General features: G+C 43.8%; 2 protein-coding genes across 7 annotated transcripts in view; one reads left to right on the forward strand and one right to left on the reverse strand.

Moving 5' to 3' along the window:
* aldh1a2 (aldehyde dehydrogenase 1 family, member A2) overlaps positions 1–10583 on the reverse strand; it is a 163828-nt gene extending 153245 nt beyond the window's left edge. Inside the window, exons 1-2 of one of the 4 annotated variants that reach the window (XM_073032914.1) lie at positions 4604–4963; positions 3975–4136 (exon numbers count right to left, since the gene is read on the reverse strand). The gene's annotated coding sequence lies outside the window, so the exon portion shown is untranslated. Of the gene's footprint in view, positions 1–3974; positions 4137–4582; positions 4964–10567 lie in introns of those variants that run through there. The other 3 variants (XM_073032915.1, XM_073032916.1, XM_073032917.1) reach the window with 3 other exon arrangements.
* aqp9b (aquaporin 9b) overlaps positions 5021–23360 on the forward strand; it is a 97406-nt gene continuing 79066 nt past the window's right edge. Inside the window, exons 1-2 of one of the 3 annotated variants that reach the window (XM_073032918.1) lie at positions 5021–5391; positions 9519–9669. In XM_073032918.1, the coding sequence (XP_072889019.1) occupies positions 5287–5391; positions 9519–9669 (256 nt within the window). In that variant the 5' untranslated portion in view covers positions 5021–5286. The remainder of the gene's footprint in view (positions 5392–9518; positions 9670–23360) is intronic. The other 2 variants (XM_073032919.1, XM_073032920.1) reach the window with 2 other exon arrangements.

A 23360-nucleotide genomic window follows, 5' to 3' on the forward strand; every position in this document is an offset into this window, starting at 1 on the left:
TTCAGTGTAAGTGGCATCACAGGTAGATAGAGTCATAAAGAAAGCTTTTGGCACATTGGCCTTCATAAATCAAAGTACTTAGGACAGGAGACGGGATGTTATATTGAAGTTGTATAAGCCATTGGTGAGCCTGATTTGGAGTGTTATGTGCAGTTTTGGTTGCCTACCAACAGGAAAGGTGTAAACAAGGTTGAAAGAGTACAGAGAAATTTTACAAGGATGTTGCCAGGTCTGAACAACCTGAGTTACAAGGAAAGATTGAATAGGTTAGGACTTTATTCCTTGGAATGTAGAAGACTGAGAGGAGATTTGATAGTGATTATGATGGATATAGATAGAGTAAATGCAAGCAGGCTTTTTCCACTGAGGTAGGGTGGGACTACAACTAGAGGTCATGCGTTAATGGTAAAAGGTGAAAAATTTAAGGGGAACTTGAGGGGAAACGTCTTCACTTAGAGGGTTATGAGAGTGTGGAACGAGCTGCCAGAACAAGTGGTGTGTGTAAGCTCGATTTGTACAGATACGTGGTTAGTGGGGGTATGGAGGGCTATGGTCTTGGTGCATGTTGGTAGGAATAGGCAGGTTAAATGGTTTTTCATGAACTAGATGAGCCAAAGGGCCGTTTCTGTGCTGTGATCTTCTGTGACTCTATGATTCTAGGATTCATGTCTGGCTGATTTTTCTTTGAGGAAACAGTCCGGCACACTGGTGACTAGGTCAGCCAGCCTGCATTTACTGAAGAATATTCAATGAGACTGAGGCATTGCAGACAAAACTGGACCTTGTGATAGCTCCAGGAATTACAGGATAAGTGACCCAGGTTCTAATTAAGGTGTGTGATTGTTTTCAGATGAATGCCAGAGTGTCCCACAATACCAGTCTGGAGATGATTGTCACATCCTACCTGGATTGTGAATGGGATTGACAAGATTTGCTGATGTTATTGAATCAACGGGACTGCATGGTTATGTAGTCCCAAAGCCCATGTGGAGTGCTAACTGCGCACCAGCAGTGCAGAGAGGAGGCAAAGTAAAGCTGGCCTCGCACAAGATGCTTTTCCCAAGACATGACAACCATTTCAATCCTCAAGTTACTCAATAAGCAAGAGAGCAGTCATCTACTTCTTACTGAGTGGTGGCACTCAAAGGAATCACAAAATTAGATGTTCTTGGACGTTTTCTGCACTAGCACCAAGTATACATTGGCAGCAAGAATCACACACATTTGTCTCAGCAGTTTTCCTTGCAGTTACGGTTACATTAAAATTGTTGTGACACAGACATCAATCTTGGCAAGATCTCAACCTCAACATTTGCCAAATGAGGTGTATTCATCACTACCTGAAGCTGCAGGTGTGCATCTACTGAAGGGTTTACATTTCACATGGAACCTGACCTTTCCTGATCCATTCTTCATTCATCTATTTCAGATGAGGGATTCCCAATGGAAAATCCAGTGGTGCTGGGGGCAAAAACTCTGTGGACAGTAGAGGGAATCTGGATATTTCCCAACTGAAACACAACCAAACCAACAGGAATTTTTGGAACACCATCCAGCATTGACCTGACTTGCTGAAGAATGGTGTGACTCAATCTAGAACACGTTGCATGTCATCATGTTTATGTGGTAGCTTCATCAAGTTGCACCAAATTCTCAAGAATGCTGCTTCTCACCTACTTCTCTAGAGTCTTCCTCGGACCAGAGCTGCTCAACTGTCTCAGTTCTGGTCGCTTCTCTACAGGAAGGATGTAGAAACCATAGAAAGGGTGCAGAGCAGATTTACATTCGGGATGTATTGGGGAGCATGTCTTATGAGAACAGGTTTTGTGAACTTGGCCTTTTCTTCTTGGAGCGACAGAGGATGAGAGGTGACCTGATAGAGTTGTATAAGATAATGAGCGGTATTGACCGAGTCAGAGGCCTTTTCCCAGGGCTGAAATGGCTAGCATGAAAGGGCGCAGTTTTAAGGTGCTTGGAAGTAGGTACAGAGGAGATGTCAGGGGTAAGTTTTTCACTCAGAGAGTGGTGAGTGCGTGGAATGAGCTGCTGGCAACTGTGGTGGATGCAGACATGATAGGGCCTTTTAAGAGACTCCTGGACAGGTACATGGAGCTCAGAAGAATAGAGGACTGTGGGCAAACCTAGGTAATTTCTCAGGTAAGGACATGTTCTGCACAGCTTTGTGGGCCAAAGGGCTGTATTGTGCTGTAGGTTTTCTATGCTTCTATGTTTCTAAATGACTTGATGCTGTCGGAAGGAATGAGTAAATGCCAGACAATAACGTTGTAGACTGTGAGTGCTTGTTGAGTTTCATGTACACCCATCTTGAACTATGTGTTAGATTAATTAGATCATAGGATATAGGAGCAGAGTTAGGCCATTTGGCCCATCAAGTCTGCTCTGCCGTTTCATCTTGGCTGAGCCCTGTCCAATCAAGAATCAATCAATGTCTGCCTTAAATATACATAAAGACTTGTCCTCCACAGCTTCCTGGGGAAAAGAATTCCACAGATTCACCACTCTCTGGCTAAAGAAATCCATTCTCATCTCCATTCTAGAAGGATGACCCTCTATTCTAAGGTTGTGTCCTCTAATCTTAAATTCTCCCACCATAGGAAGCATCCTCTCCACATTCACTCTGTCAAGGTCTTTCACCTTGATAGGTTTCAATTAGATCACATCTCATTCTTCTGAACTCTAGTGAATACAGGCCCAGAGCCAGGAAACGCTCTTCATATGACAAGCCATTCAATCCTGGAATCATTTTTGTGAACCTTTGAACCCGCTCCAGTTTCAGCACATTCTTTCTAAGATAAGGGGTCCAAAACTGCTTACTCCAAGTTAGGCCTCACCAGAGCTTTGTATGCTTCAGATGTTGTATGATTCTGATCATACATCTTGCTCACTCAACACTTGCCCCATTGCCAGTAGATATGGATAAGATAATAGACCTGTGCTATCAGCCAACCACCGTTCCCAGCACTTGTCTGTCTCGTTTCAACCCATCATGGTGTCAGTTGGCTCTTCCCAACTTCGACCCGGTTGGGCAAGTCCTGGCACCGTCTCCAGGACAACCTTTAGGATGAAGTATGTCAAATATCATATTAAGATTTGGCAGCAGGGGCTGAGCTCTGTTGAGTCCTTCCCATGAAGGACTAGGCCCTCTCCAGGCCACAAGTTCTGTTTTAACTTGTTTTTTCAAGTAACATCTCCCTCTCCCACTCTACAGGTAACATGGCATAAATATGGTTGGGTGCGAATGACAACTGTGTTATACGGTGGCATGTTACTGGATGGGGCAGTTGGAAAGGATCTGCCGCCACAGTCACCTGCAGACAGGACACCTGCCCAAAGGAGAAGGGTGCTTTGACCAAGGTGAAACAGGTAACCCTGCTGCTATTGCCAATGTCATTGCCAGCCTCGTCCACTGGTCTAGTCTTGAAGTGGTCCCTTTGCTGAAATGAAACCCCAAAGCTGCAGTATGCTGGGCTGCTCTGACTATTCCAGTTTCTCCTGTTTGCTCTGCACCTCAGGTTAACAGCCTCAGCACAGAGACCCCGTTCTGGACTGCACAGATTTCCTGATTGCCCCAGCAGAGCCTTTCTCCATTTCATTGCACTCCAGTCCAGTCCCCTAGTGTCCCTTAACATCCTACCCAGCTTAATCCCATCCTTTCAACACTCCCTTCAAACAATGTGAAATACTTGATGTTAGATCATTCAGCCTCCATCATTCCCAATATCCTATTCCCACTGCTTTTGCTGGATGTCACTCCCCTCAATCCCATCTCTGGGATAATTGGATCATTATTATCATCTTTACTGAGGTACCGTGAAAAATTTTGTTTTGCTTACCATCCGCACATCAGAACACTGAGGTAGGATAAGGACAACATGCAGAATGAAGTGTTACAGATCTGAAACTTTATTTGAAATTGAACTGGGAAAAAATTAAAATTCTTTGATAGTTTATACCTGCAGAAGATGTTACGTAGATACCCCGTGAGCTGTAGCCACTACAATCGCTCAGGCTGCAGGGACCTGCCACCAACTTCTTTGGAGCTGCCAGAACGGAATATCCACGCCACGGGCTCTGAATGCAGCCGGTGTTCCCAAACAGAAGGCAATGCTGTTTGTCTGGTGATGTCCGAGAGAAACACGTCCATTTAAAAATCCTAACATTGAGATTTTACTCAGGGGGTTAAGGGAATTGGCTTGTTAATTTGGTAGAAAATTTGCTTCGTACCTAATCACAGTCAGCAAGTTTGTTGTACAATAAATCATAAGTCATGTCTCACAGACATTTACGTACTTTCTGGAGGTGATCGTTACCCCATCTAAAAAAGGTCCTTCGTCAACTACCTGAGGCTTACAAAGTCAGGCAACGAGAACTGCGCGGGTATCCACTTCAATATTCGATCATTACACTCCCAAGTTACAATACAGCCCGTCCTGCACAGTGAGGCGACAAGTGACTATCTTCAATACATACAGGACACAGCAATTTGAAAACCGTGGACTCCAACCAGTCAGGTGAACATTTTAAATTGCCAACGTATTCAAACAGTCGCGGTTGTCCTTACTGTTAATAAAGTTGGTGCTACCTTCCATCTCCCAGCCTTCCCGCACCTCCACACGCCACAACACAGTAAGCAAAGACTTCGAAAACATCCTCTCAGTCCTGTGGGGTACAAACTTTGGGAAGTTGGCAGAATCTCCAAGCCAAATGCTTTTTTACCACCAGTACATTGATTTACCCGGCGGGCTAGATATAAGGACAGTCACTGTGAGCATTGGTAATGATTAACTGGGAATGCTCGAATTTAGGGAAGAGGGTGTGTGTGTGTGTGTGTGTGTGTGTGTGTGTGTGTGTGTGTGTGTGTGTGTGTGTGTGTGTGTGTGTGTGTGTGTGTGTGTGTGTGTGTGTGAGTGTGTGTGTGTGTGTGTGTGAGTGTGTGTGTGTGTGTGTGAGTGTGTATGTGTGTGAGTGTGTGTGTGAGTGTGTATGTGTGTGTGTGTGTGAGTGTGTATGTGTGTGTGTGTGTGTGTGTGTGTGTGTGTGTGTGTGTGTGTGTGCGTGTGCGCGCGCGCGTGTGTGTGTGAGAGAGAGAGAGGTGGGGAGAGGGGAAGAGAGAGGGAGAAGGACAAGTTGAGGATGGACCTCACTTTCTGACCTGATTCGCAGCGGAACACCGTTATCAGTGACGAAGTTCACAGCGGTGTGTTGTGTCAGATCAATAACAGGTAGCCGTCCCTGCGAAGAAGTTAAACAAGTGACGGAGACGCCATGGAATCACCGATCCAAAAGATGAGTTTGGTGGAAAAATGCAGACTAAAGACCAATTGGATAAAAGAAGGGCTCGCCGAATTCCTGGGGACATTTATTCTGATTGTAAGTATTGTCAATGATGAGTTTTGCTGTGATTGCATCCGTTGCCTCTCATTCCGGGGTTTCTGAACCAGATCCTTGAAGGCAGACCCTTACTTCAGTTAGCCGATAACCCCAAAGACCTCTTTACTGCCAAACTTTATTAACTTTTAATGGGCCTCGTGTTTTAATTACTAAGGGAAAAGCTAAGTAGAGAAAGGAAATACAAAGAGGCAATCTGCAAACAAACGTTGTCCAGGTCACACTGGATACCGCCGGACGCAAGCGCCTTATGTTAGTCCAGAATAAATTGACAGTAGCCCGTGACACCACTACCCATGAATTTGTCTCCATAACAGAAGGCTTTCGTATCTCGGCTGTGGTACGTTGACAGATTATGAAGCAAGCAATAAAACAACCACCTGTGAGATTGTTAATATCACGAATTGTCAGCAGGTGATCGGAGATCAGGAAACTAAAATCCCGTGGCGTTCAGTTGGGCGGAGAGCTATTTCGCCTTCACACACCTTATATTCCCAGGGCATCCCAAGTCCCTTCAGAGACGCAGAAATGCTCTTGGGGTTGCTCAGTATTATTTTAGTAGAATCGTAAATTTAAAAAGAAGCCATTCGGCCCATTAAGCTTGTGCTGGCTCTTGGATAGAGTTAAATTGTCACAGTCCCTGCTCTCAAATATTAATGGATTCTTCTGGAAGTTCCTGAGGGACGTGACTCCAACAATTGTTTCAGGTCCACAACAGCTGACACTGACATCTTCCCGCTGATTCATCTACAACCACACTCAGGGGACCGCTTTAGCGGGGTTACACAATAGACATGCGACCCGCAACTATTCTCTCACTCCACCGCTGATCTACAGCAGAGCTTTGTACTTTTTGCGGGATGTACTGCAGCAACTCACTAAGAACCCTTACACAGCATCTACCAAACCCTTGACCTCTACCAACTAGAAGGACAAGGGCAGCAAAGCATGGGAACACCATCACTAGGAGTTTCACCCATCCCGATGTGGGAATGTGTCAGCCTTCTATCACTGTAACTAGGTCAAAATCCTGGAACTAGCCTCCCTAACAGTTCAAACAGCATCTCAATCAGCTTACCACCACCTTCTCAAGGCTAACCAGAGATGGGTAATTAAAGGTTGGCTCAACCAGAGAAGCCCACATCATTACGCAAAAGAAAGTAATTCTCTAGTCTCCCCCAGATGGCATTTACATTCAAACATTTCACTGAAATAAAATTATGTGGCAAGAGTGCATTTGATTGTTGGTATGACACACCTATCCTGAGATCATAAGACATCAGATATTGGAGCAGAACTAGATCATTTGGCCCTTTGAATCTGATCCACCACTTAATCATGGCTGATCCTTTTTTCTACTCCTCAGCCCATTCCCCAGCCTTCTCCCCATAACCTTTTTATGTCATGGCCGATCAAGAACCTATCAATCTTCACCATAAATATGCCCAACAAACTGGCCTCCACAGCTGCCTGTGGTAATAAATTCCACAAATTCACTACTCTCTGGCTAAAGAAATTTCTCTGGATCTCTGTTTTAAATTGACATCTGTCTATCCTGAGGCTGTGCCCTCTTGTCCTAGATTCCCCCACCATGGGAAATATCCTTTCCACATCCACTCTGTCCAGGCCCTTCAACATTTCAACGAGATCCTCCCTCATCCTTCTAAATTCCAGCGAGTACAGACCCAGAGCCATCAAACATTCCTCCCATGATAAATTTTTCATTCCCAGAATCATTCTTGTGAACCTTCTCTGTACCCTCTCCAATGCCAGCATATCTTTTCTTAGATGAGGAGCCCAAAACTATTCACAATACTCAAGGTGAGGCCTCACCAGTGCCTTATAAAGCCTCAGCATCACATCCCTGCTCTTGTATTCTAGACCTCTTGAGATAAATGCTAACTTTGCATTTGTCTTCCTCACCACTGACTCTACCTGCAAGTTAACCTTTAGGATGTTTTACACAAGGAATCCTAAGTCCTTTTGCATCTCAAATTTTTAGACTTAATTCCCATTTAGAAAATAGTCTGCATATTTACTTCTACTATCAGAGTGCATGACCATGCATTTTCCAACATTGTATTCCATTTGCCATTTTCTTGCCCATTCTCCTAATCTGTCTAAGTCCTTCTCCAGCCTTCCTGATTCCTCAACACTACCTGCCCCTCCACTAGTCCTTGTATCATCTGCAAACTTGGCAACAAAGCCATCTATTCCATCATGTAAATCATTGATGTACAGCATAAAAAAGTGGTCCTAACACCAACCCCTATGGAACAGTCTCTGGCAGCCAACTAGAAAAGGATCCTTTTATTCCCACTCACTGCCTCATACCAATCAACCAATGTTCTAACCATGCTAGTAACTTTCCTGTGATACCATGGATTCTTAACTTGCTAAGCAGCCTCATGTGTGGCACCTTATCAAAGGCCTTCTGAAAGTCCAAATATACAATATCCATTGCATCCCCTTTATCTATCCTACTTGCAATCTCCTCAAAGAATTCCAACAGGTTTGTCAGGCAGGATTTTCGCTTAAGGAAACCATGTTGACTTTGTTCTATCTTGCCCTGTGTCACCAAGCATAACCTCATTCAACATCTTCCCAACCACTGAGGTCAGGCTAACTGTTCTATAATTTCCACTCTGCTGCCTTCCTCCTTTCTTAAAGAGTGGAGCGACATTTGCAGTTTTCCAGTCCTTTGGCACCACGCCAGGGTCCAATGTTGATACACTCACTTCTCTTCCCTCAAACCCTTCAACACCTGGCACACTGCTAGTGTCTTCTACAGTGAAGACTTATGCGAAATACTCATTTAGTTCATCTGCCATCTCCTTGTCCCCCATTATTATTTCTCCATCCAAATTCCACTTTCATCTTTTATTTTTTACATACTTGAAAAAGCTTGTATATTGTTTGATAGCTTCCTTTCATATTTCATCTTTTCCTTTGTAATAATTCTTTTAGTTGCTCTCTGTAGGTTTTTAAAAACTTCCCAATCCTCTATCTTCCCACTAATTTTTGCTTTGTTGTATGCCCTCTCTTTTGCTTTTACATTAGCTTTAACTTCCCCTGTCAGCCATAATTGTACTGTTTTGCCATTTGAGTATTTCTTTGTTTTTGGAATACATCTATCCTGCACCTTCCTCATTTTCCCCCAAAGCTCATGCCATTGCTTCTCTGCTGTCATCCCTGTCAGCATCTCCCTCCAGTTTACCTTGGCGAGCTCCTCTCTCATACCACTGTAATTTCCATTACTCCATTGAAAAACTGTTACATCAGACTTTACTTTCTCCCTATTAAGTTTCAAGTTGGACTCAATCATATTGTGATCACTGTTCGATCCTGTATAACATGCAACCTTGGACATTCAGCTCCCAACTACAACCATCCTTCAGCCACGATTCAGTGATGCCACAACATTATACCTGGCAATCTGTAATATTGCAACAAGATCATCCACCTTATTTCTTATACTTCGCACAATGAGATATGACACTTTGAGCACTGTATTTGCTCTCTTTTTTGATCTGCATCCCTAAAGCACTGATATTCTGGTTGTAACTTTGACCTGCAATCTGCCTACCTTTTCTGACAGTCTATTATCTTTGCTTTTTTACCATCCATCCTACCCCAGGTCCCTTCACTCCAGTTCCCACCCCCTGCCAAGTTAGCTTAAATCCTCTTCAACAGCACTAACAAACCTGCCTGCTAAAATATTTGCTCCCTCCCCTGCCCCTTGGGTTCAGGTGCAACCCAATGCTTTTGAACAGGTCAAACCTCCCCCAGAAGAGATCCCAGTGATCCAATAACCTGAAGCCCTGCCCCCTGCACCGGCTTCTCAGACACAAACTTATCTGCTAAATCATCCTGCTTCTACCCTCACTGGTGCGTGGCACAGACAGCAATCCAGAAATTACTTCCCTGGAGGTTCTCTGCTTTCTTCCCAGCTCTCTAAATTCTCTTTTCACCACCTCTTTGCTTTTCCCTCCTATCATGGCTGGCATTATACCCGTGTGCACTCTTTTTTAAATATTCAGGCGATTATTGTTTGGTGTTCCAGCTTAAAGTGATGATGTTATAGTATCCTTTGATCTAACAGTAAGTAGTGTTCACGATTCTGTGCGTTGCAGCTGTTTGGTTGTGGCTGCATTGCCCAGTCAGTGCTGAGCAGAGGAGTGAGTGGCAATATACTGACCTCTTCTATCGGCTTTCCATTCGGCGTTACCATCGCTGTTTATGCTACAATGGGAGTGTCAGGTATGTGGGGACATTATTCTCAACAGCAAAAGATTTCAGTGATTTTAAATGTTGAAGTAGAAAGTGAATATCTGGCTTTAACTAACTCAGGTTTTCCTTTACAAAATGCCTCTAATGCTATATTAGTAATGGTATCAATAAAGGTCTTATTTTTTGCTACCTGGATGTAGCCTTGAGACCACGGGACTGCATGATCCTTAAATTGCTGGCAGGTCCACATAAAATACTCTCCCTGACTATGGGGTCTTCGTAAGGTTTTCAGATTATAAACAATGAAGTTCTAAGACAGTTGTTTTGCATTCACTTAACCACGCCAGTCAAAGCAGCACAGTAGTGTCACTCTCAAAACAGGCGACACAGCCCACAAAAGACCAGCACATTATGCAGATCAATAAACACTGTCACGTTCCACATGACCGGGTTAAAGAACCAGCAGAAATGAAAAACACTTTGGAGTCTGGTATCACTAGTAACTAATAGTGTTCATTAGTAAACTGAGCAATACAGTAATATAAATGCTAATATATATGTAACATGTTAGCAATGATATATACAGAAGTGTGGAAATAGGAACCAAAACTAGGCTCTTTCAAACCTAAGAGCAAACACGAGGAAATCTGCAGATGCTGGAAATTCAAACAACAACACACACAAAATGCTGGTGGAACGCAGCAGGCCAGGCAGCATCTATAGGGAGAAGCGCTGTCGACGTTTCGGGCCGAGACCCTTCGTCAGGACTAACCGAAAGGGAAGATAGTAAAAGACAAATCTCTTTCGGGTCTGGGCCCAAAACGTCGACAGCGCTTCTCCCTATAGATGCTGCCTGGCCTGCTGTGTTCCACCAGCATTTTGTGTGTGTTGCTCTTTCAAACCTAGGGGTAAATGGATAGAGTCTTACGATGGTGAAGACTTCAGTTCAGTTCAGGTCGAGGTAGTTATTTGAGTAACGTTGGAGAAAGAGAGAGGTGATGCCATTGCCGTCGATCTTCCCGCCATCTTCCTGTTGTGGTCACCGACTATGACCATCCTACATATGACCGTTCTGTCCACGTCCCCCCCTCTCTCTCCATAGCAGTACAGTTCATAGGGTCAATTCTGGACCCCATTTCAAACTCGGTTCGCCCATCACAACACTTACAGCAAAAGTGACTAATTCAACTAAAACAGTAGCACGCAGCATTACATCACTTAAATGCATAAGCAATCACTAGATAATCACTGGCAAAACACTGACCATTCTTCTCACTGAGTCAGCCGTACAGTGTGTTGCTTGTTGCATATTGCGTACAATGCCAGAGATTAGGACATTTAGTCCAGTAGAGTAAATACAATGATTACAACTCCAGTCATTAATAAGAACATTGAAAGACCAACCAAATGAGATACAAGAGTGAAAGCACACACACAGTCTTCATTGTAAATCTCAACAATTTACTATTTATCATTACATGAAAGTCAGAGACAAAATTGCTCACAACTTTAGGAAAAACTTTCAGATATCTCTGATAATAGAAATACAGTACAATAATGGTCACTTCGATCTATTCTGTCCCTAGATGTTGGGCCACAAGTTTTTGTCAGTATCATGCAGTATGTTCTCCATAGTGATGGACTGGGGGAATACCTAATCCAGCCCTGGCAGTCTGACATGGTGATTACCCGACAAGGCTCACTCATGGTGTCATAAGGAGGTAAAAAGATCCTCAATATGGTTGAGGAATGGGGAGTTTGGTGAAAAAAATTCCATGAGCATACATGGATGACCCTGAAACCAGTCTGTGACTGGTTTACATTGTCCCATAGGATGACACAGTGTGGGCCATTGATTCTGGCATCCCCTTCCTCCTCGGATGCTAAGAGTTGCCTGTGAAGCCCATCAAGGAATGTGATAAGGTGTGGGGTGTTATATAGGCCAATCATTAGGATGTATGTCAGAACACCAGTGCCTGATATGACTGATATGACATGGGAATGTTTGAACCTTCAGGCATGGCACCTGAACTGTCACCTTTTGCCTACACCATTCCTCCCTCACCTCCTCGTCTTAGACAAGGTTGATGTGTTAACAGATTTGCATTGATTTGTTAATTCCTTGCAACTTTGAGTCAATGATTTGGGATCGATTGCCATCAGCTGGGGCAGTTGATTGTTTCTTTGACCTGACACTTCTAGTTGATTTTTATGACTTCTTTGTGTCTTCTGATGACTGCGGAGTCTAGTGTTTTGCAAGAAGTTCATTAGCAATGGACTAATGGACTGTACGTGCAGTGAGAAATGGTTGACTGCTGTGCTGAGGCAATCGCTATTTTTCTGATATAGAGTTTAGAATTGACCACATGTGCTGCTGGCTTGGTCAAAGTGTCTAGGCAAATAAGATAAACTGTGATCATAAAGCAATCTGTAAGTCTTGAGTAACACTTTACAAACTCTTCAAATAATTGAAAATGACATTCTCACTAAAACAGTAGCACACAGCATTGCATCACTCATATGCATAAGCAATCACATAATGATAAAGATTGAACAACGAGCCTCCAGTGTCTGAACCCAGAAGATAATTGCAAGTCAGTATTCTGAAGGAAACAGAACATTGTGGTGATTTCTCCCACCAATATGATGAACTGAATACGGAAGCTTTGGACCCGCTTGGGGCAGCTCTGGCAATTTGGATCTAAGGACTCAATTCGGCTCAAAAACGTAGTTGCTCACTTCTATTGTTGGCAAGATTTGTTTTTTTTTTCTCTTTGTCTGTGAACATTGGGGGTTGGTCTTTTTTTATCGGGTTCTTTCGGGTTTCTTGCTTTGCAGCTGCCTGTAAGCAAACAAATCTCAAGGTGAGAATAAATAATTTATACGTTCTTAGATAATAAACATACTTCGAAAAAATATATATACAGAGAGAGAGAGAGAGAAATGATAAAGATATGCTAAACAATTCTTCAATTTTCTGAAATCTAGAGCAATAATTACACTATGACGAAACAAGACTCCACATTTTTAAAGGTTGTTTCTCATCACTAGGGAGGATGTTTGGCAGTATCTGGCATCCCGTTCTGTCATAAGTTAATTGTGCTCGAATGACTAAGATGTCACTTCTGGTGACAGCCTCTGTGTGTTGCTGGAACATCACAATGTTCGATCTATGTGAATGAGGACTCACTGATGAGATGATGATTTTGACTGGTGTTTGGAAGAGCTGTGAATCTCTGACACCGCTGTCCACAGTTCTACATTTGACTGCACATAAGCAACACGATATTGCTGAGTTTTATTTAAATAGCAGTGAGTGAAATTAGCTTTAGTGTTATTTTCAAAGCAAAATGCGGCATGATAGTTTAATATTACTTCCATTCTCCGTACATTCTACCTATTCAAGTACTTCTTTTCCTAATCAAACAGCCAAGGAGGCTCCTTCTTTACAACTATCTTCTTAACCCAATTAAAAATATTTTGGAAGACCCATACAATATATGACCTCAAGTGTATCTATTTCATGGATATAGTATCATGCTGTATCAATTACTCATTTCATTGAAACATACAGTAGAAATTATGTAAACCCACCCACCATTATGTCCTATATATTGCAATGGAAGTAGAGTGCAGAATATTTTACAGTCTAAGTTAAAATTATTTTTGTTTGAAGTGATAAATGAATGCTGGAACAAAGTAGGATCGTAGTATTGGATTCTAATCATACCTTCAGCCATTATGGAAATGAAAGTTATTTTTCTGGTTCCAACATGTCGGTCCATGGCCTCCTCTTGTGCCAAGATAAAACCACCCTCAGGGTGAAGGAGCAACATATTCTGTTTGGGTAGCCTCCAACCTGATGGCATGAATATCGATTCCTCCTTTCAGTAAACAAATTCCCTTCCTCCCCCTTCCTCTATTCCCCACTCTGACCTTTACTTCTTCTCACCTGCCTATTACTTCCCCTGGGGCCCCTCCTCCTTCCCTTTATCCTATGGTCGACTCTCCTCTCCTCTCCCATCAGATTCCATCTTTTCCAACCCTTTATCTTTCACCTTCTAACTAGCTTCTTTCTCCTCTCCCACCTTTTTGTTCTGGCATCTTCCCCCTACCTTCTCAGATCTGAAGAAGGGCCTCGGCCAAAATGTCGACTACTTATTTGTTTCCATAGACGCTGCCTGAGCTGCTGAGTTCCTCCACTGTTTTGTGTGTGTTGCTCTTTATTTTAGAAATCTTGAATTTTTTTCCAAAGTTCAATAAATTGGATCTTGGATTAATTGGGTACATCAGTGACGAGGTTTCATTCATTGTGACAACAGCACCATAAGTGAAATAAAAATTGAAATGTGGTACTTCTTATGTCAGTTGTAAAAGCAACTAATGCAACAACAAAGCAGGTTATCAGGTTTTATAGAGACTTTGGAGAAGGAAGTCTGAGAATCAGAATGGGAGTACTGCGGGAGCCATTTTGATTTTTTCTTCTCATCGGGGTTCAGAGAGGTGGGACTGTGCAGGCGTGTGATGTCGGGCAGTGAAGCGCAGAAGATTTAAAAGGAACATAGCCTTATACAGTGGGCAGCGGAGTGAGCCGGAAGCAGAGTGAAGGCTTAGAGGCTTTGGCTCAACGGACTTAGGTGGAAACATGCGAGGCAAGGTTCGTTTAGTTTTCAATTTTTCGTGTTATTTGAGGAAAGGGGGAATTACAAGTGTGAGGGCAGCTTGTTGTTCTCAGTGTCGGATGGGGGAGGTCCTGGAGACTCCTAGCCTCCTGGACATCCATACCTGAGCCAGCTGCACCAAGCTGCAGCTCCTAAGGGACCGTGTTAGGGAACTGGAGTTGCAGCTCGATGACCTTCGTCTGGTCAGGAAGAGTGAGGAGTTGATAGAGAGGAGTTACAGGCAGGTAGTCACACTGGGGCCACGGGAGGCAGACAGGTGGGTCATGGTTAGGAGAGGGAAGGGGAAGAGTCAAGTATTAGAGAGTGCCCCAGTGGCTGTACCCCTTGACAATAAGTACTCTAGTTTGAGTATTGTTGGGGGGGACAGCCTACCTGGGGGAAGCAACAGTGGCCATGCCTCCAGCACAGAGTCCAGCCCTGTAGATCAGAAGGGTAGGGAAAGGAAGAGGAAGGCAGTAGTAATAGGGGACTCAATAGTCAGGGGATCAGATAGGCGATTCTGTGGATGCAGTCAGAAGACCCAGATGGTAGTTTGCCTCCCTGGTGCCAGGGTCCGGGATGTTTCTGATCGTATCCAAGATATCCTGAAGTGGGAGGGTGAGGAGCCAGTGGTCATGGTACATGTAGGTACCAATGACATAGGTAGGAAAAGGGAAGAGGTCCTGAAAGGAGAATGTAGGGATTTAGGAAGGGAGTTGAGAAGAAGGACCGCAAAGGTAGTAATCTTGGGATTACTGCCTGTGCCACGTGACAGTGACAGTAGGAATGGAATGAGGTGGAGGATAAATGCGTGGCTGAGGGATTGGAGCAAGGGGCAGGGATTCAAGTTTCTGGATCATTAAGACCTCTTTTGGGGTAGGTGTGACCTGTACAAAAAGGATGGGTTGCACTTGAATCCTAGGGGGACCAATACCCTGGCGGGGAGATTTGCTAAGGCTACTGGGGAGACTTTAAACTAGAATTGTTGGTGGGTGAGAATCAAATTGAAGAGACTAGAAGAGAGGAGGTTAGTTCACAAATAGAGAAAGCTTATAGATGGTGTGTGAGGGAGGATAGGCAGGTGATAGAGAAGGGTAGCGCTCAGATGTATGGGAGAAGGAAGAAAAAGAAGATAGTAAAGTTGTTTACACCGTTAGGGATAAACAGAGAGTAAGAGGTGGAGAATTTCTTAAATGCATTTATTTTAATGCTAGGAGCATTGTAAGAAAGGTGGATGAGCTTAGAGCATGGATTGATACCTGGAAATATGATGTTGTAGCTATTAGTGAAACATGGTTGCAGGAGGGGTGTGATTGGCAACTAATTATTCCTGGATTTCGTTGCTTCAGGTGTGATAGAATCGGAGGGACAAGAGGGGGAGGTGTTGCGTTGCTTGTCAGAGAAAACATTACAGCGGTGCTCTGGCAGGATAGATCAGAGGGGTCGTCTAGGGAGACTATTTGGATGGAATTGAGGAATGGGAAAGGTGTAGTAACACTTATAAGGGTGTATTATAGATCACCTAATGGGGAGCAAGAATTAGAGGAGCAATTTTGTAAGGAGATAGGAGATACTTGTAGTAAGCACAAGGTTGTGATTGTGGGAGATTTTAATTTTCCACACATAGACTGGGAAGCCCATTCTGTAAAAGGGCTGGATGATTTGGAGTTTGTAAAATGTGTGCAGGATAGCTTTTTGCAGCAAAACATAGAGGTACCGACTAGGGAAGGGGCAGTATTGGATCTTCTGTTAGGGAATGAGATAGGTCAGGTGACAGAGGTATGTGTTGGGGAGCACTTCGGGTCCAGTGATCACAATGCCATTAGTTTCAATATAATTATGGAGAAGGATAGGACTAGATCCAGGGTTGAGATTTTTGATTGGAGAAAGGCTAACTTTAAGGAGATGCGAAAGGATTTAGAAGGAGTGGATTGGGACAATTTGTTTTATGGGAAGGATGTAGTAGAGAAATGGAGGTCATTTAAAGGTGAAATTTTGAGGGTACAGAATCTTTATATTCCTGTTGGGTTGAAAGGAAAGGTTAAAAGTTTGAGAGAGCCATGGTTTTCAAGGGATATTGGAAACTTGGTTCAGAAAAAGAGAGATCTACAATAAATATAGGCAGCATGGAGTATGTGAGGTGCTTGAGGAATATAAAGAATGTAAAAGAATCTTAAGAAAGAAATTAGAAAAGCTAAAAGAAGATATGAAGTTGCTTTGGCAAGTAAGGTGAAAATAAATCCAAAGGGTTTCTACAGTTATATTAATAGCAAAAGGATAGTGAGCGATAAAATTGGTCCCTTAGAGAATCAGAGTGGACAGCTACGTGTGGAGCCAAAAGAGATGGGGGAGATTTTGAACAATTTCTTTTCTTTGGTATTCACTGAGGGGAAGGATATTGAATTGTGTAAGGTAAGGGAAACAAGTAGGGTAGTTATGGAAACTATGATGATTAAAGAAGAGGAAGTACTGGCACTTTTAAAAAATATAAAGTGGATAAGTCTCCAGATCCTGACAGGATATTCCCTAGGACCTTGAGGGAAGTTAGTGTAGAAATAGCAGGGGCTCTGACAGAAATATTTCAAATGTCATTAGAAATGGGGATGGTGCTGGAGGATTGGCGTATTGCTCATGTGGTTCCATTGTTTAAAATGGGTTCTAAGAGCAAACCTAGCAATTATCAGCCTGTAAGTTTGACTTCGGTGGTGGGTAAATTAATGGAAAGTATTCTTAGAGATGGTATATATAATTATCTGGATAGACTGGGTCTGATTAGGAGCAGTCAACATGGATTTGTGCATGGAAGGTCATGCTTGACAAATCTTATTGAATTTTTTGAAGAGGTTATCAGGAAAGTTGACAAGGGTAAAGCAGCGGATGTTGTCTATATGGACTTCAGTAAGGCCTTTGACAAGGTTCTACACGGAAGGCTAGTTAGGAAGGTTCAATCGTTAGGTATTAATATTGAAGTAGTAAAATGGATTCAACAGTAGCTGGATGGGAGATGCCAGAGAGTAGTGGTGGATAACTGTTTGTCAGGTTGGAGGCCGGTGACTAGTGGTGTGCCTCAGGGATCTGCATTGGGTCCAATGTTGTTTGTCATATACATTAATGATCTGGATGATGGGGTGGTAAATTGGATTAGCAAGTATGCAGATGATACTAAGGTGGCATTGTGGATAATGAAATAGGTTTTCAAAGCTTGCAGAGATTTAGGCCAGTTAGAAGAGTGGGCTGAAAGATGGCAGATGGAGTTTAATGCTGAGGTGCTACATTTTGGTAGGACTAATCAAAATAGGACATACATGGTAAATGGTAGGGCATTGAAGAATGCAGTAGAACAGAGTGATCTAGGAATAATGGTGCATAGTTTCCTGAAGGTGGAATCTCATGTGGATAGGGTGGTGAAGAAAGCTCTTGGTATGCTGGCCTTTATAAAGCAGAGCATTGAGTATAGGAGTTGGGATGTAATGTTCAAATTTTACAAGGCATTGGTGCATCATAAGGAGACAGGAGGCTGGACCCAAGTGCAGGACGCAGGCACTGAAATACTAGGGGCAGGACAGGAACAACTAAATGATAGACAAGATGTGGTGACCCTGGTGTGCATGAGGGACGTGACGTTCAAGGTGATTCTGGGATTCCGGGAGAGTCTTAGAGTTCAGGCAAGGCGGGATCCCAGAGTTCAGGCAAGGTCTAGGAGTTCACTGGGTGGGCCGCATAACTCCTGGGCACGGCCTGGACATCCCAGGCAGGAACACGGGGGCCTGAGCAGGTCGCAGGACACCTGGATAGGTTGCAGAGCACAATCCATCAGCAGCGAGGGATGGAAAGGGGCAGAGTTCCCTGCCGGGCAATGGCAGTCCAGCCAGGTTTGCCCAACAGAGGCAAGGGATAGGAAGGAAACTAGGTCCAGGGTGACTGCCAGACTTACTCAAAGAACTCGTCTTTAATGAGGGGAACTCTAAGCCAGGGCAACCAGAGGAGCAGGATGACCTTGGTATGTTGGCCTCTTTGAGTCCAAACAAGCCATGATGATCCATAAGTGTGACTACTTGGGCTCAAGAGTGAAAGGAGGGATGGCTACAAGACCCGGAGTCTGGGGTACGCGGACCAGATCAAAACCCAGAATGCGGGCTCCGGACCGGACCATAACACGGTGAGGCCAAATTTGGAGTATTGTGTACAGTTCTGGTCACCGAATTATAGGAAAGATGTCAACAAAATAGAGAGAGTACAGAGGGTACTAGAATGTTACCTGGGTTTCAGCACCTCAGTTGCAGAGAAAGGTCGAACAAGTTAGGTGCTTATTCTTTGGAGCGTAGAAGGTTGAGGGGGGACTTGATAGAAGTATTTACAATTATGAGGGGGATAGATCGAGTTGGATAGGCTTTTTCCACTGAGAGTGGGGGAGATTCAAACAAGAGGACTATGAGTTGAGAGATAAGGGGCAAAAGTTTAGAAACATAGAAACATAGAAAACAGGTGCAGCAGTAGGCCATTCAGCCCTTCGAGCCTGCACCACTATTCAGTATGATCATGGCTGATCATCCAACTCAGAACCCTGTACCTGCTTTCTCTCCATACCCCCTGATCCCTTTAGCCACAAGGGCCATATCTAACTTTCTCTTAAATATAGCCATTGAACCGGCCTCAACTGTTTCCTGTGGCAGAGAATTCCACAGTTTCACCACTCACTGTGTGAAGAAGTTTTTCCTCATCTCGGTCCTAAAAGGCTTCCCCTTTATCCTTAAACTGTGACCCCTCATTCTGGACTTCCCCAACATCAGAAACAATCTTCCTGCATCTAGCCTGTCCAATCCCTTTAGAATTTTATACGTTTCAATAAGATCCCCCCTCAATCTTCTAAATTCCAGTGAGTATAAGCCTAGTCGATCCAGTCTTTCTTCATATGAAAGTCCTGCCATCCCAGGAATCAATCTGGTGAACCTTCTCTGTACTCCCTCTATGGCAAGAATGTCTTTCCTCAGATTAGGGGACCAAAACTGCACACAATATTCTAGGTGCGGTCTCACCAAGGCCTTGTACAACTGCAGTAGAACCTCCCTGCTCCTGTATTCAAATCCTTTTGCTATGAATGCCAACATACCACTTGCCTTTTTCACCGCCTGCTGTACCTGCATGCCCACCTTCAATGACTGGTGTACAATGACACCCAGGTCTCGTTGCATCTCCCCTTTTCCTAATCGGCCACCATTCAGATAATAATCTGTTTTCCTGTTCTTGCAACCAAAGTGGATAACCTCACATTTATCCACATTAAATTGCATCTGCCATGAATTTGCCCACTCACCTAACCTATCCAAGTCACCCTGCATCCTCTTAGCATCCTCCTCACATCTAACACCGCTGCCCAGCTTCGTGTCATCCGCAAACTTGGAGATGCTGCATTTAATTCCCTCATCTAAATCATTAATATATATTGTAAACAACTGGGGTCCCAGCACTGAGCCTTGCGGTACCCCACTAGTCACTGCCTGCCATTCTGAAAAGGTCCCGTTTATTCCCACTCTTTGCTTCCTGTCTGCCAACCAATTCTCTATCCACATCAATACCATACCCCCAATATCGTCTGCTTTAAGTTTGCACACTAATCTCCTGTGTGGGACCTTGTCAAAAGCCTTTTGAAAATCTAAATATACCACATCCACTGACTCTCCCCAATCCACTCTACTAGTTACATCTTCAAAAAATTCTATAAGATTCGTCAGACATGATTTTCCTTTCACAAATTCATGCTGACTTTGTCCGATGATTTCACCTCTTTCCAAATGTGCTGTTATCACATCTTTGATAACCGACTCTAGCATTTTCCCCACCACCGATGTCAGACTAACCGGTCTATAATTCCCCGGTTTCTCTCTCCCTCCTTTTTTAAAAAGTGGGGTTACATTAGCCACCCTCCAATCCTCAGGAACTAATTCAGAATCTAAGGAGTTTTGAAAAATTATCACTAATGCATCCACTATTTCTTGGGCTACTTCCTTAAGCACTCTGGGATGCAGACCATCTGGCCCTGGGGATTTATCTGCCTTTATTCCCTTCAATTTACCTAACACCACTTCCCTACTAACATGTATTTCCCTCAGTTCCTCCATCTCACTAGACCCTCGGTCCCTTACTATTTCCGGAAGATTATTTATGTCCTCCTTAGTGAAGACAGAACCAAAGTAGTTATTCAATTGGTCTGCCATGTCTTTGTTCCCTATGATCAATTCACCTCTTTCTAACTGTAAAGGACCTACATTTGTCTTGACCAATCTTTTTCTTTTCACGTGTCTATAAAAGCTTTTACAGTCAGTTTTTATGTTCCCTGCCAGCTTACTCTCATAATCTTTTTTCCCTTTCCTAATTAAGCCCTTTGTCCTCCTCTGCTGGTCTCTGAATTTCTCCCAGTCCTCAGGTGTGCCGCTTTTTCTGGCTAATTTATGTTTCTTCTTTGGACTTGATACTATCCCTAATTTCCCTTGTCATCCACAGGTGCACTACCTTCCCTGGTTTATTCTTTTGCCAAACTGGGATGAACAATTGTTGTAGTTCATCCATGCGATCTCTAAATGCTTGCCATTGCATATCCACCGTCAACCCTTAAAGTATCATTTGCCAGTCTATCTTAGCTAATTCACGTCTCATACCTTCAAAGTTACCCTTCTTTAAGTTCAGAACCTTTGTTTCTGAGGTAACTATGTCACTCTCCATCTTAATGAAGAATTCCACCATATTATGGTCACTCTTACTCAAGGGGCCTCGCACGACAAGATTGCTAACTAACCCTTCCTCATTGCTCAATACCCAATCTAAAATGGCCTGCTCTCTAGTTGGTTCCTCAACATGTTGGTTCAGAAAACCATCCCGCATACATTCCAAGAAATCCTCTTCCTCAGCACCCTTACCAATTTGGTTTACCCAATCTATATGCAGATTGAAGTCACCCATTATAACTACTGTTCCTTTATTGCACGCATTTCTAATTTCCTGTTTAATGCCATCCCCAACCTCACTACTACTGTTAGGTGGCCTGTACACAACTCCCACCAGCGTTTTCTGCTCCTTCGTGTTATGCAGCTCTACCCATATCGATTCCACATCCTCCAGGATAATATCCTTCCTTTCTATTGCGTTAATCTCCTCTCTAACCAGCAATGCTACCCCACCTCCTTTCCTGTCTATCCCTCCTGAATATTGAATATCCCTGGATGTTGAGCTCCCATCCTTGGTCACCCTGGAGCCATGTCTCTGTGATCCCAACTATATCATATTCATTAATAACTATCTGCACATTCAATTCATCCACCTTGTTACGAATGCTCCTCGCATTGACACACAAAGCCTTCAGGCTTGTTTTTACAACACTCTTAGCCCTTATACAATTATATTGAAAAGTGGCTCTTTTTGCTTTTTGCCCTGGATTTGCTTGCCTGCCACTTTTACTTTTCACCTTACTACTTTTTGCTTCTACCTTCATTTTACACCCCACTGTCTCTCTGCACTTGTTCCCATCCCCCTGCCACATTAGTTTAAAGCCTCCTGAACCGCAGTAGCAAACACCCCCCCTAGGACATTGGTTCCAGTCCAGCCCAGGTGCAGACCCTTCTGTTTATACCGGTCCCACCTCCCCCAGAACTGGTTCCAATGCCCCAGAAATTTGAATCCCTCCCCCTTGCACCATTTTTCAAGCCACGTATTCATCTGAAATATCCTCCTATTTCTACTCTGACTATCATGTGGCACTGGTAGTAATCCAGAGATTATTACCTTTGTGGTCCTACTTTTTAGTTTATCTCCTAACTCCCTAAATTCACCTTGTAGGACCTCATCCCATTTTTTACCTATATCGTTGGTACCTATGTGCACCACGACCACTGGCTGTTCACCCTCCCATTCCAGAATGTCCTGCAGCCGCTCAGAGACATCCTTGACCCTTGCACCAGGGTAGCAACATACCATCCTGGAGTCTCGTTTGCGGCCGCAGAAATGCCTATCTATTCCCCTTACAATCGAATCCCCTATCACTATAGCTCTCCCACTCCTTTTCCTTCTCTCCTGTGCCGCAGAGCCACCCATGGTGCAATGAACTCGGCTGCTGTTGCCTTCCCCTGATGAGACATCTCCCCCAACAGTATCCAAAACAGTATATCTGTTTAGGAGGGAGATGACCCCAGGGGACTCCTGCACTACCTGCCTACTGCTACGCTGTATAGTGGCCACCCCTTCCCTTTCTGCCTGTGTAGCCTTTACCTGCGGTGTGGCCAACTCACTGAACGTGCTATTCACGACTTTCTCAGCATTGCGGATGCTCCAGTATGAATCCAATCGCAGCTCCAGATGCTCAGTGTGGTCTGCCAGAAGCTGCAGTTGGACACACTGCCTGCACACATAGTTGTCAGGGACACTGGAATTATCCCTGATTTCCCACATGCTGCAGGATGAACAAACCACGGGGCCAATCTCAGCTGCCATGACCTACCCAATACTTTCCTCAACTTTTGAAACTTTCTCCTTTGAAAGGAACTTACCTGGCCTTACCTCACTTGGAGTGAAGCTCGTCCTCTGCCTCTTCTCGTCAAAGCCTCTCGAGTCAAAGCCTCAAATCTCCACTCCTTCACTGGCCCACTCACTCACTGGCCACTCACTGGAGGTAACACGAGGGGTAACTTCTTTACTCAGAGAGTGGTAGCTGTGTGGAATGAGCTTCCAGTAGAAGTGGTAGAGGCAGGTTCGATATTGTCATTAAAAAAAAAATTGGATAGGTATATGGACAGGAAAGGAATGGAGGGTTATGGGCTGAGTGCGGGTCAGTGGGACTAGGTGAGTGTAAGCGTTCGGCACAGACTAGAAGGGCCGAGATGGCCTGTTTCTGTGCTGTAATTTTTATATGGTTATATGGTTATATGACATGGGGGGTGGGGTAGAAATTCACATTTTTTCAATTTCTCTGATGCAGTTATATCTGCTATTAGCGATGAGAATGAAAATTCAGCTCATTTGGCTGAGTGACAAGTAGTGTAATGCATGGGCTAAAACCATTAGAATGCTCTA

This window comes from Hemitrygon akajei, chromosome 30 (assembly GCF_048418815.1).
Source record: "Hemitrygon akajei chromosome 30, sHemAka1.3, whole genome shotgun sequence".
Taxonomy (NCBI): Eukaryota; Metazoa; Chordata; class Chondrichthyes; order Myliobatiformes; family Dasyatidae; genus Hemitrygon; species Hemitrygon akajei.